Here is a 14,752-nt window from a genome sequence, read left to right as displayed (position 1 = left end):
CTTGTGTGGTTTGAAGGACCGTAAAGCTATTCATTTCAGATTTTACTAAGTTAAATATGAATGTCAAAATATCTAGGGTAAAAATTATTAAGCTAAAAGTATGTCCCATACTTGTAAAAATTAAGAAAGTAATTAGAAAAAATATTTAATTGATCCAAAAAAAGCCAGAGAGGAATAAAAATAGAAAAGAAAGCAATATAAAGCACAAAGTAAATGGACAAAATAATCCAAAGAGAGCGCTGATTACCATATAAATTGTAAAAGGGTATATAGAATACAAATTACTAAAAATATTAATTTAAAAAGGACAAAGAGGGAACTCCCTGGCGGTCCAGTGGTTAGGACTCCGTGATCTCACTGCAGGGACCGGGTTCGATCCCTGGTCAGGCAACTAAGATCCCACAAGCCACTCGGCCAAAAAACAAACAAACAAAAAACAGATTGTCAGAATAGATTATAGAAAATACAGCGTTATATTGCTGACAAGAAATATCTAAAGGTTTAATTTTCAGAAAGATCTAAAGTAGAGGAATGCAAAAGGATACACTTGTATTTCGACAAACTAAGGGAAAGAAAGCAGATGTAGCCATGTTATTATCAGGCAGGCAAAATAGAATTTAATGCAAAAAGCGTTACTAGATGTTCTGCTCTGGTGGTGGGGCTACCTGTGATTTAAATATTTTTTCTTTCCTTTTTAAGTTTTCTAAATATTTTTAATGTTTATGTGTTATTTTTATAATGACCCTTAAAAGCATGATGTAGTCGTATGCATTTCACTTTGCAGATTAACTTAAATAAGATGGACACTTTTCTCTCTTTTCCTTTTGTTCCAGACTGTAATGCAAATGTACATAAGGGCTGTAAAGATGCCGCCTCTCCGTGTACCAAGGTAATCTCTCAGTCGTGTGTGAATGTCACATGCTTGTGTGCAGCGTGTTGCTTCATGTTATCTGCTTAGGTTTTTAGATTTACTAGTTATTACTGTCTAGATTTATTTTTAAAGTGGTCGTTGTGGTGATAAAATAACACATGCTCAAAGTGTATACCTATTCAGTTAACTGTGCACTTGTAGAAGTAGAGGGAACGCTCCATTTGCGCTCCGTGATGTGGGTGGTTTAGGCTTTCTGTCAGGACCTGCTTGGTTTACCAGTGCAAACCCTGAGCATATGTAAATGGAGTCTAGAGCAGTAATTCTCAAACATCAGCACACATCAGATTCACCTGGAGGGCCTGTTAAAACACGGATATCTGGGCCCCGCTCCCAGAAACCCCGCTCCCAGTAGGTCTGGGTGGATTCTGAGAATTTGCATTTCAAACATGTTCCCAGGTGACGCTGCTGATCCTGGGACCACAGTGTAAGGCCCACTGGACTAGAGGAATGTTCTCTGTGTTTGGGGGTGGGCTTGAGTGGATGGGGGTATTTATCATTGCGTTCCGTTGTCTCCCACTCTAAAGCCATGCCAGAAATGCACATGAGTGAGCGTGATGATCCTTCAGAGGGAAGCATGGAGTCCCCAACTCTGTGTTACTTGAAACACACATTGTGTCAGGTCACAGAGTTGAGGATGCCATTTCAGTGCTCAAGGTCACTGTGTCCTGTAGGCGGGAGGAATAGCCAGGAACAGAAAGAACAAGTAGGAGAAAGGCAGCGCTGATAAGAACTCCTTTTTGAGCCTGGGTTTGCACACAGAACTGGAGATTTTCGGTTCCATCGGGCTTTTACTAAAGCTGGGATCTTGCTGAGACGTGCTCGTGAGGCACACCTTCCTTATAACTTGCTCATCTCATTGTCATCACATTTTTCTCTTTGTTGTGTTTTATGTCTTTTGCTTTGAATTCCTCTGTTTGAAATAAAATAACAAAGAAAATGGTATAGATGAGAAGCCTGTTCTGTGTAACTGTGGACATTCTTGTAGTCCAGTGGTGCTTTGATCTTACTTTTTGCGTTTCTAATGTTCTTTACAGAAATTCCAAGTGAAATATAATAAGAACAAACCGCAGACCATCCTTGGAAGTAAGTGATGTGGAAAACGGCAAGAACTTTTTCAGTTTCACACAGACACACATTTTTTCCAACGTCAAATACCCCATCCTTTTGTTCTCTCATTTGCCCAATTATCGCTTCTTTCATAGCATATGCTGGGTGTAATTGGCATAATTTTTAGTTATACAAAGAAGTCAAGAATGTCATAAACTCTGGCAGACTGCTAGCCTTTGCGCTACACGTACTGTATGATCTTTATATTAGGGAAGGCTGAATGGAGGAGGCATTATGATGTTGCCTCAATTTTAAGACGCGAACTAGTGTAATACGCACTGCGCTATTGATAACAGCCTCTTGGGGGAAAAGAGAAACACTACATTAAATGTACATAATTTTATGTTTTCCTAGCAGTGGCACATGTTTATCTTGACCAATACACACCATATGCTTCTTAAGAATCACAAAGTTAGGAGAAAGTCTTCAAGTTGAGAATCTATAGATTCTTATCAGTCTCTGTGGCTCCTTATCAGAGCAACCTGATACTTCTTAGTAGCCTTGCCTGAGGCTGTGATCTCATCAGCTGCATTAGGATGGCAGTTGAAATTTCAGGGTATACCTGAGTTTTGTTTGCATATGCTTAAACTCCGTGGTTCTCTTTTTCTTGAATTAATACATTGTTGAAATGTAAACAATTTCTCTTAGATAATTGGCAGTCCATGACAGTCTTTACACTGCTCGGGAGGATCAGTCACACCCCTGTCCTCCTGAATGAAAACCCTTTGATTTGATGTGAGCAATTTTGCAATTTCTTTGGCCTCAAATATTACATAGCTTGCCTTGCGGCAGGCATTTTAAGTTTGTGGTCACTTTTCACTTCAATGCTGCCATAGTGTGACCAGTGTTTTAAAAGCCACTTGAATCGGGGGGTCAATGAAATATGCAAATTAATGGTGACGTGTGACTGTGTGTGATGTTACACAAGGGTAAACTAGTGCAGGCAGTAACAAGTGTGACATTGTTTACTCCCCTGCTTCTTCACCAGAAGTCCTTTCGACCTCAGTTGGAACGTACTTCTCAATTTCATAAGGTTAAGCATGAAAATAATTTAAAAGCATCTTAGAATTGATAGAATACCATCTGTTCCTCCTCTTAACTTAGGAATAACATTAAATCATACACGTGTAGAATCCTTTGTAATATCTTAGGCTCCCATATAAGTATTTTTCCCCTTTACTTAAGAAAGGTGTGTGCCAAGCACATAATATCATAGGATTGAAATATTTTCAGAGAGTCACTTTTTAATACACATCAAATGTAAATGCGTGGATGCCCACAACATTTCAAACTGACCAGAAAGGTACTGAGGCATCATTTCATTTTCCACACGTGAGAGAGAACAGCCCAGCTTGGCTTGAAGGTTTCATCTGCCTGACATTCTCATACCATATACCATACCATTCTCATACCAATGCCCCAGCATTGTTCCAATCTGTTTACATGCTCTGTGTGTGTGTGTGTGTGTGTGCTTGTTTATACACACAGTGTACGTTCTAGTAATAGTGCTAATAACACCTTGTATCTAATTAAAGCTGGCTCTAGGGAGAACACGCAGTGGTTTATGGGCAAGCAGTCCCAGTGTTTCCCCATTCCATTTTCTTGTCTGTTTGTGTAATTCCAGCCACCCACAGTCTCCAAGTGGATATGCTGAAGCAGGCCTGCAGCCTGGGTACCAGGAGGGTGTGAACTGGAAGGGACATTTGAAGCAGGTGTTGGGATGTGGCAGGGAGACTAGTTTCAAGTCTGGGCTGTGACACATTAGAAGTGGCCATTGGAGTGTTCGGCTTTCTGGCTTTTAAGAGACCATCTTTACTCGTTGGGATTACTGCCCGCTATGGAAACCTCATGAAGCATCCATTCTGATTTCCAGATTCTTCATTTAGAGACGTCCCACCGCCTGGGCTCTCCTTGCACCCTTCCTCCTCCATGCCTGTTGGGTTGCCGACGGGGAGGAAGGAAGCAGCAGGGCAAGTCCATCCATTGTCCAGAAGCGTTCCAGGCATCACCTTGGAAAGGTAAGGCTCAGTGTGGTCTTACACCTTGACGTCTCAGAGCTGCTGCTGGGGCTGACTTTTCTCCCTGTCCTTCCAGCTTCAGGAGGTCAGGGGCATCCTTGGAGTCCGAAAGTGACGGGAGCACCTGGAAAAGCAGGTCTCAGTCTGATGAGCTGTTCCAGCCCATGGGCTCACCTCCCTCCACGGACTCCTTCTTAATGGAAGGTGAGGAGAAGACGCCTTTGCATTTACTTGGGTTTCTGTGAGCATTTGCCGAAAGGAATGTTTTCTGAAGGATGTAAGATGGAAACGTTTTCTTTTATTCTTTTTAGAAGAATTCTGTTTCATGGTGTCACTTAGCTACAGGTTCTTCTGATTAAAAAGAATGCAAATTGAGCCACAGAGGAGACTCCCAGATAGTGACCAAGGAAACATGATGCATCTTTTTAAAGGGACTTATTCCCCAAAGAATATGTCATAAACGTCATGAAGAGAAAGAAATATGTGCTTGTTCTTCTTTAAAAATGTTTTACAGCTATTGATGAATTGGTATAGGATCATACATTAAAAATACATATTTCAGTTACTTAAGACTGGACTTGCCTGGATCGCTGAGATATTTATCCCCATATGTTGCCTCCTACTTCTAGGGGAATGAAAGCATTTTTAAAAAACATGTTTTTGGAAAGGACAATCTGGGGAATTGCTTGTTGTATCCTAGCGTTACTAATAGGCAAAGGAAAACCAAATGAAGGGAGAGTAGTGTTGAGAGAAGGGGGTGGACTCTTCCCCAGGAATCTGCTTATTTTAAATCCATTGTCATCACATCTTGACTCCTCTGAGCTAGAATATCTCTAAGGAGTGCCATTTGGACAAATAGAATTTAGTTTTCCTGAAAGGGGTATATGTGTGTTGTCAAATTCTATCAGAAAAATCTGTACTCACATGTGACTGGGGGCCTTATACCCTGCTTCATGTTTATATTAAGGACAGCAAGCCAAGTAAAGAGCAAATAAAGTGGACAAGTACAAGATTCAGTTTTGAGTAAACAGCACAAAGCAACCCAGGGCAAAAGAAATCAGTGGGTTTAAGATTCTGTATGCACATCGTGGACTCTGCAGGTCACCAAAAATAAAACTAAAATAGAACAAGTCAAAAAGAAAACAAACAAAAGAATCTTCAGTATATATATATATATTTTTGGCGTACACACAATCACTATTTTAATGCCTGATTCTGCTTTGCTTTCATGAGGGCGATCTTGATTTGAACCATTTCGCTTGTTTGGTTTCAGATGTTTCAATTGCATATCACAGTATTTTGGCTTAGTTGTTTCTATGTTCATAGCAGGTTTCTTTAGGGTGATGAATCCATAAACATGGGCACCTGTGAAGGTCTGTTTGTGTTATGTGTGTTCACCCACTTCTGGCTTTTCTTTTCTTTCTTCAACGCACATTAGATGTCGTGGATTCGTCTCTGTGGAGTGACCTCAGCAGTGATGCCCAGGGGTTTGAAGCAGAATCTTGGAGTCTGGTGGTGGACCCCTCATTTTGTAGTAGGCAGGAGAAGGATGTCATCAAAAGACAGGATGTCATTTTTGGTAAGCATTTCAAACATTCTCTCTGGGCTCCAGCAGTGTGGTGCAGAGGAAAGTGCATGGCATTTGAAACCATACATACCTGGATTCAAGGCGAGGTTCAAATCCCGGTTCTACCATTTCCTAGTTACTTGGTCTCAGATAAAATATTTAACTCACATGGACCTCAGTTTTTCCTTTTGTAAAATGGAGATAATGATACTCTGGATTAAAATGTTGTGAGGCTTAAATGAGGCATTGTCTGTACCTGGTATAAGCACATTTTATGTCTTCTACCCTTTTCTAGTTTACTTAGGCATGGTCTCTACTCTTTCACCTCTCCTGTTGTACGAATCACACTGACTGTTCACATATTTTAAGGTAGGGCAGTCAGGGCTGCTGCATGCAGGACCCTGTAGTTTGCCTGCACACAGCCACAGAGACTGCGACTCACATATGCAGAGGGACTGGCGGCACCTGGCTTAGGGCCGTGTGTGATTGTGTGCCTCAGTCCTGAGTATGGAGTTCAAATGTGGGAGGCTTTACGATTTCATGCTATTTGGGGTGAAGGCCGTCTGAATTAAGGGAGGTTAGATTGTAGACTAGTTAGGAAAAAAAGAACTTTAAAAAATTTTCAAGTATGAAGTAGATGCTAAAAAGTGGTTCCAAGAAGATACCTTACTTTAAATATGAGCTTAACTCTTAGTTTTTGCTAATCCTGTGTGTGTAAAGCATGGGCCGCACAGGCCGGTGGCGACCACGGCCGCTTTTCTCCTGTGTGAAGTGGTGGTTACGTAGATCAGAGGAGCCGACGTGTCGTGTGCTGACATCTAGGGCTGTGCAGGTGGGAGCTACCTTGGAAAGAGTGATGCTGTCCCCTTTAGTATGTCTCACTTAATTTATATTATACTGTAATTTTTCTTCATTTATTTCTTGATTTCATATATTATTAAAAATAATCTCACCCATGTGGGATGAATTATCACGTCGTGTAGTTCACAGCATGGCCTCAGGGTCAGAAAGTCTTGTGTTCTAGGGAAAATCCTTCACCTCTCTTCTTCACGTCTCTCTTTTAAAGATAAGGAAAATCATTCCTATTTTGGGGGTCATAATAGTTAAATGGATTAACGGATATGGTAGAGGCTTAGCATGGAGTAGGTATTAAAAATATGGTAGGATACAATAATTAATAATTTAAAGTTAGTCAGTTCCCAATTAGAGTTTTGTTTATGATAAAATAATAAACAAAGCTACGTGTAGATTTCTTTACCCTCCATGGCTGATGTTTTGTGTTCTTTTTCAAAACACGTACATGAGTTTGGAAATATTAATCTGGAACTTGTACTTCTGATGCTCCTACAAATTGGGAATTATTGTTTTCTCTCATGATGCATTTTTAATATTGAGATATAGTCACAAAACATTGAGATATAAAATTCACCCCTTACAGTGCATAATCTATATTGTAGTGTATTTGTAAAGTTTTAGTAGATTTATAAAGTTGTGCAACCGTCAACCACTGTTTCATTCCAGAGCATTTTCATCACTCCAGAAAGAAACCCTGTGCCCATTAGCAGTCACTCCCCTTTGTCCCCTCCCACCAGTACTGGCAACCACTAATCTACTTTCTGTCCCTGTGAATATGTCCCTATGAACATTACAATAGTTAGTGTGCGGGGCCTGGTTTCTTTCACTTAACATATTGTTTTCAAGGTTCATCCATGCTGTAATAGAAATCAGCACTCTGTTCCTTTTTGTGGCTGAGTAATATTTCATTGTATAGATCTACCACACTTTGTTCATCTAATCATGACTTGATGGTCATTTGGGGTTGTTCCCACTTTGGGGGTCACATCATACTTTATGTTTAACCTTTTGAAGAACTGCCTGTTTTCCAAAGCAGCTGTACCATTTTACATTCACACCAGCAATGTATGAGGGTTTCAATTTCTCCACATCTTACCAAGGCTTCTTTATTGTTCATCCTTTAACTTACAGTTATTGTAGTGTGTGTAAAGTGGTGTCTCATTGTGGCTTGGGTTTGTATTTCCCTGATGGCTAATGATGTTGTGCATCTTTTCATGTGCACATTGGCTATTGGTGTATCTCTTTAGAGAAACATCTATTCAAATCTTTGGCCTATTTTGAAGTGGGTTTTTTCGTTGTTGTTGAGTCATAAGAGTTCTTTATAGATTCTGGACTCAAGTCCCTTATCAAATACATGATTTGCAAATATTTTCTCCCATTGTATGGGTTGTCTTTTCACTTTCTTGATGATGTCCCTTCATCATGACACATTGTTTTCTCCTGGGGAAAATGGAATTTCAGAGGCAGATCCAATAATAGAAAGGACCTACTGTTGTATACATTGAGGAACTTTATTATATTTAATTCAACATAATTCACCAAATTAATTGTGCTCCTACTCAATACAAAACACACACACACAAAAAAAATGAAAGAAGGAAAAAGAAAGAAAAGAGGTAAACTAAGTTACATTTTATAGAGCATTCAGGGGAAAATAAAACCTGGTGCCCAACTGAAGATACCTAAAGATGTTAGCTGGTTATATTATGAAAGTTTGATACATTGGATTCTTACATCTTGGACTTGACTTATACATATCCTCATATAATGTCTGGAAAAAAGAGAATAGTTTAATATTTTGAGCTTACATTAAATGTTTAATTAATGCTGACTTCAACAGTAGAAGAATATTATTATTCCTAAACATTCCCTCTTTTTTTTTTTATTTGTGTAACATACAGTGTTTAGCTACTAATTTAGGTCAATAGGGATACTTTTTAAAAAATTGAGGTATAATTGACATATTAGTTTCAGGTGTACAACTTAATGATAATTGTCTATATTGCAAAATGATCACCACAGTAAGTCTAGTTAACATCAAAGGACACTTGTTTTTTTAAAGCTTGTTTCTGCTCACCTGTTTCAGAGCTAATGCAGACAGAAATGCATCACATCCAGACCCTGTTCATCATGTCCGAGATCTTCAGGAAAGGGATGAAGGAGGAGCTGCAGCTTGACCACAGCACTGTGGATAAAATCTTCCCCTGTTTAGATGAGTTACTTGAAATCCACAGGCATTTCTTCTATAGTATGAAGGAGCGAAGGCAAGAATCCTGTATTGGCAACGACAGGAATTTCGTCATCAACCGAATCGGAGATATTCTAGTACAACAGGTGAGAAAGGTTTAAAGGTCTTAAAACCTCAAAGCCTAAAGGTATGCAGACTGTCTAGAGTATTCAAAGCCTGCAGAGAACTGGAATTGATTTCATTATGATTATTGACAGGTGGGTTTAGCTGGTTGTCTTTTATTTGATGTTGGTGTGTATGACCGATGTCTGAGAGCTTTTAATAGCCAGTAACTCTTCTGTGTGTCACAGGACTCGGCTGGAGAAAATTTACTTAGACTTTTTTTTTTTTTTTTTTTTTGCCGCGCTGTGCGGCTTGCAGGATCTCAGTTCCCCTAGCAGGGATTGAACCCTTGCCCTCGGCAGTGAAAGCGTGGAGTCCTAATCACTAGACCACCAAGGAATTCCCTACTTAGACTTCTTGATGTGATGGGCTCTCTAGTAACATGCCTTCTTGAGTGGCCCGTGATATATCTCCAAGATAAGTGCTGCTAATTTTAGGAAGAGTGAGGCAGATCTATTATCATGAAAGCCCTGGCGTTCATGCCTGGGGGATAAGACAAGCAAATCTCACTCAAAGGAGGCACTTTTTAGGTGCTTGGGATGTTTGAAGCATCAGTGAGAATGGGCTGTGCCACTCTCCTAGTTAAAAAGAAAAAACACCTTACTTTCGACAATTTGTATTGGTCCCCGATCTCTCTGAAAGAGGCCCTGCATTTAAAACATGCTAATACAGAAGTTAAATAACATGTATCCAGCAGCCTTAACAGGGCAGGGACTTTCAAGGTACTTCCATTATATTACCTCACTTAACCATCACAACACAGTGAGGCAAATATTTATTTTCCCTAAAACTGAGGCATGGAGAAGTAATGACTTTCTCAAGGTCACACATCTCATAAGTGGCATAGCTGGGATCTGAGTTAAGAATATATCTTTGTGATATCCACAGTGACATTCTGGGAAGGCTTTCTAACATCACTAGTCTGTAAGTCCCAGTGAGGCAGGGAGTCTCGTCTCTTTGGTTACCACTGTATTTCAACACCTAGAACAGTGCTTGGTACTATAAGTATGTATTGAATGAAGGGGTCACTTGGGAAAAACACACCAGGAATTCACTCCAATGCTATGTTTTGCAGTCACTTACAGCATTTGAGGAAAGGCATGGAGGTCTATCGCTAATTACTTTAGTTTGGTGTTCTCTAAGTAGATGCCAAAATGTCCCCTCCAAAATATTAATTTTGTATCAGTTTCACCCTGTCACACACACCGGTTGAGTTTAGCTGTTGGTCTATAGGTTAAACATTTAAATATGCTTAAATACGAATATTTTTAATACACAAAAAGAATCCTGACAGTTGCCCCCAATCTTCTTCCTCATGTCTAACAATGTAAAAATCCACACTAGTAATAAGTTTCTAATCAAAGCACTATCTGCTTTGCATATTATCTTTAAAGTCCTAGACCTGTTCCATCTTCATAATTCACCTGAAACATATACAGTGCCAGGTTAAGAGACCGTAAAGTACTTGGGAAGACAGTTTGAATAAAAATGTCTGATTGTGTCTTGGTGAACTTGAATCTGAGTGCATTCAAAAATGAAGTGCGAGATTCTTTTATCATTTGAAAATATTTGCATAATCTCTCTTTCCTTGATACAAACAATCATGACTTTTAATTCTAATCATTGAAAACATTTTTTCGTTCTTGTGTCACTTTCATAGTTAACAAAAATTTCACATCTTTACCAGATATATTTTCTATTTAATTTTATGGAATTGGAGGACAAGTTTTGGGAAATTGACTATTACACAGGGTGAGCCTGGTGGTCTTTTGGATGAAAAGGAAAATCTTCGGTGTTCAGAGAGAAGGATTAAGTCTGCTTTTGTGTTCCTGTTGGTGGACATGCTTAGTGGGTATGGAAAGGGCTTCCTTCCAATACTATGTAAATAAAGTTATCTCCTGAAGAATATATTAGCAAAGTCCTCAGACAATGGCTGTGGGAGTGGCACTCTGTAGGAGCAGAGGGAGAGCAAGCTGTTGAAGGATGTATGAGAGAGTCTGGGGAAATCCCACACTCCAACCTCGGGGACTCCATAGATCTCAGGAGGCTGGGCTGGAATATGATGGTAATTTAGTCAGTGGGAACTTGCAGTGTTGGTGAGAAGTTGTGAACATGTGGAACATACTTGATATGTAGCAGTGGTTTTCCAATTTCAGGTACATAGGAATCTCCTAAAGCTTGTTAAGAACGAGGTATTCTGTGCTCCCAACCCCTACTGTGTTGTTTGATAGGATTGGGTCAGGGGGTTGGCATTTTAAAATTATTTTTTCCCCAATGGTAATATCTTACAGAGCTATAATACAGTACCACAACCAGGATACTGATAGGGATACAGCAAAACGCCAGAACATTCCTATCACAATGAGGATTCCTCATCTGGCCATTTTATAGCCACACCTACTTCCCTCCTGTCCCCAACTGCTGGCAATCACTAATCTGTTCTTTCTATAATTTTGTCATTTCAAACCAGTTATATAAATTACACGCATGTTAGATAGATTATATACACAGTATATCCCTTTTGGATTGGCTTTTTTTCACTCAGTACAATTCTCTGCATCATCTAGATGGCTGTGTATGTCAGCAGTTCATTTCTTTTTATTGTTGAGTTGTATACCAGAGTATGAATGTACCACAATTTATTTATTTATTTATTAATTAACATTTTTATTGGAGTATAATTGCTTTACGATGTTGTGTTAGTTTCTGCTGTATAACAAAGTGAATCAGCTATACATATACATATATTCCCATATCCCCGCCCTCTTGTGTCTCCCTCCCACCCTCCCTATGCCACCCCTCTAGGTGGTCACAAAGCCCAGAGCTGATCTCCCTGTGCTATGCAGCTGCTTCCCACTATCTATTTTACATTTCATAGTGTATATATGTCAATGCTGCTCTCTCACTTCGTCCCAGCTTACTCTTCCCCCTCCCCGTGTCCTCAAGTCCATTCTTTACGTCTGCATCTTTATTCCTGTCCTGCCCCTCGGTTCATCAGAACCTTTTTTTTTTTTTTTGATTCCATAGGCACAGAGCTCTTAAAACTCTTTTGAATTTCCTAAGTGCTGAGTGATAAAAAGTGTCTTTTGCTATGTTAATGAGGTGTCTTTCGTTTTATTTTATTTTATTTTTTAACATCTTCATTGAACTATAGTTGCTTTACAATGGTGTGTTAGTTTCTGCTGTATAACAAAGTGAATCAGCTATACATATACATATATCCCCATATCTCCTCCCTCTTGTGTCTCTCTCCCTCCCACTCTCCCTATACCACCCCTCTAGGTGGTCACAAAGCCCACAGCTGATCTCCCTGTGCTATGCAGCTGCTTCCCACTATCTAGTTTGCATTTGATAGTGTATATATGTCAGTGCCACTCTCTCACTTCGTCCCAGCTTACCCTTCCCCCTTCCAGTGTCCTCAAGTCCATTCTCTACATCTGTGTCTTTGTTCCTGTCCTGCCCCTAAGTTCTTCAGAACCACTTTTTTTTTTTTTTTTTTTTTTAGATTCCATATATATGTGTCAGCATACGGTATTTTTTTTTCTCTTTTGGACTTATTTTCACTTTGTATGACAGAATCTAGGTCCATCCATCTCGCTCCAAATGACTCAATTCGTTTCTTTTTATGGCTGAATAATATTCCATTGTATATATGTGTCACATCTTCTTTATCGACTCATCTGTCAATGGACACTTATGTTGCTTCCGTGTCCTGGCTATTGTAAATAGTGCTGCAATGAACATTGTGGTACATGATTCTTTTTGAATTATGGTTTTCTCAGGATATATGCCCAGTAGTGGGATTGCTGGGTTGTAGGGTAGCTCTGTTTTTAGTTTTTTAGGGAACCTCCATAATTTTCTCCATAGTGGCTGTATCAATTTACATTCCCACCAACAGTGCAAGACGGTTCCCTTTTCTCCACACCCTCTCCAGCATTTATTGTTTGTAGATTTTTTGATGATGTCCATTCTGACTGGTGTGAGGTGATACCTCATTGTAGTTTTGATTTACATTTCTCTAATGATTAGTGATGTTGAGCATTCTTTGATGTGTCTGTTGGCAATCTGTATATCTTCTTTGGAGAAATGTCTGTTTAGGTCTTTGCCCATTGTTGGATTGGGTTGTTTGTTTTTTTGATATTGAGCTTCATGAGCTGCTTGTATATTTTGGAGATTAATCCTTTGTCAGTTGCTTCATTTGCAAATATTTTCTCCAATTCTGAGGGTTGTCTTTTCATCTTGTGTATGGTTTCCTTTGCTGTGCAAAAGCTTTTAAGTTTCATTAGGTCCCATTTGTTTATTTTATTTAATTTATTTATTTATTTTTCTGCTGTACGCGGGCCTCTCACTGTTGTGGCCTCTCCCGTTGCGGAGCACAGGCTCCGGACACGCAGGCTCAGTGGCCATGGCTTACGGGCCCAGCCGCTCCGCAGCATGTAGGATCTTCCCAGCCCAGGGCACGAACCCATGTCCCCTGCATTGGCAGGCAGACTCTCAACCACTGGGCCACCAGGGAAGCCCTGTTTATTTTTATTTTTATTTCCATTTCTCTAGGAGGTGGGTCACAAAGGATCTTGCTGTGATTTATGTCATAGAGTGTTCTGCCTCTGTTTTCCTCTAAGAGTTTTATAGTGTTTGGCCTTACATTTAGGTCTTTAATCCATTTTGCGTTTATTTTTGTGTATGGTGTTAGAGAGTGTTCTAATTTCATTCTTTTACATGTAGCTGTCCAGTTTTCCCAGCACCACTTATTGAAGAGGCTGTCTTTTCTCCATTGTATATCCTTGCCTCCTTTATCAAAGATAAGGTGACCGTATGTGCGTGGGTTTATCTCTGGGCTTTCTCTCCTGTTCCATTGATCTCTATTTCTGTTTTTGTGCCAGTACAATACTGTCTTGATTACTGTAGCTTTGTAGTATAGTCTGAAGTCAGAGAGCCTGATTCCTCCAGCTCCGTTTTTCTTTCTCAAGATTGTTTTGGCTATTCAGGGTCCTTTGTGTTTCCATACAAATTGTGATATTTTTTGTTCTAGTTCTGTGAAAAATGCCATTGGTAGTTTGATAGTAATTGCATTGAATCTGTAGATTGCTTTGGGTAGTATAGTCATTTTCACAGTATTGATTCTTCCAATCCAAGAACATGGTATATCTCTCCATCTATTTGTATCATCTTTAATTTCTTTCATCAGTGTCTTATAGTTTTCTGCATACAGGTCTTTTGTCTCCTTAGGTAGGTTTATTCCTAGGTATTTTATTCTTTTTGTTGCAATGATAAATGGGAATGTTTCCTTAATTTCTCTTTCAGATTTTTCATCATTACTGTATAGGAATGTAAGAGATTTCTGTGCATTAATTTTGTATCCTTCAACTTTACCAAATTTATTGATTAGCTCTAGTAGTTTTCTGGTGGCATCGTTAGGATTCCCTATGTATAGTATCATGTCATCTGCAAACAGTGACAGTTTTACTTCTTCTTTTACAACTTGGATTCCTTTTATTTCTTTTTCTTCTCTGACTGCTGTTTCTAAAACTTCCAAAACTATGTTGAATAATAGTGGTGAGAATGGGGAACCTTGTCTTGTTCCTTATCTTAGTGGAAGTGGTTTCAGTTTTTCACCATTGAGGATGATGTTGGCTGTGGGTTTGTCATATATGGCCTTTATTCTGTTGACATAAGTTCCCTGTATGCCTACTTTTTGGAGGGTTTTTATCTTAACTGGGTGTTGAATTTTTGTCAAAAGCTTTTTCTGCATCTATTGAGATTATCCTATGGTTTTTATCCTTCAGGTTCTTAATATGGTGTATCACATTGATTGATTTGCGTATATTGAAGAATCCTTGCATTTCCGGGGTAATCCCCAGCTGATCATGGTGTTTGATCCTTTTAATGTTCTGGTGGATTCTGTTTGCTAGTATTTTGTTGAA

At 39.3% G+C, this 14,752-nt stretch overlaps 1 protein-coding gene across 13 annotated transcripts in view; it reads left to right on the top strand.

The window, feature by feature from the left end:
• The window catches only part of ARHGEF28 (Rho guanine nucleotide exchange factor 28), a 308,933-nt gene that overhangs the window by 222,273 nt on the left and 71,908 nt on the right, over positions 1 to 14,752 (top strand). For all 13 annotated transcript variants that reach the window (XR_004483772.2, XM_049707682.1, XM_033430011.1 and 10 more), the window contains 6 exons: positions 834 to 889; positions 1,966 to 2,014; positions 3,912 to 4,056; positions 4,133 to 4,260; positions 5,495 to 5,635; positions 8,565 to 8,812. Coding sequence is in view for 12 of the 13 variants with exons in the window: in XM_049707682.1 (XP_049563639.1) it covers positions 834 to 889; positions 1,966 to 2,014; positions 3,912 to 4,056; positions 4,133 to 4,260; positions 5,495 to 5,635; positions 8,565 to 8,812 (767 nt within the window). In the remaining variant the exon portion in view is untranslated. The remainder of the gene's footprint in view (positions 1 to 833; positions 890 to 1,965; positions 2,015 to 3,911; positions 4,057 to 4,132; positions 4,261 to 5,494; positions 5,636 to 8,564; positions 8,813 to 14,752) is intronic.

Source organism: Orcinus orca, chromosome 3 (genome assembly GCF_937001465.1).
Source record: "Orcinus orca chromosome 3, mOrcOrc1.1, whole genome shotgun sequence".
Classification (NCBI taxonomy): Eukaryota; Metazoa; Chordata; class Mammalia; order Artiodactyla; family Delphinidae; genus Orcinus; species Orcinus orca.
The sequence above is the reverse complement of the archived record's forward strand: the minus strand, read 5'-3'. Positions and strand labels throughout refer to the sequence as shown.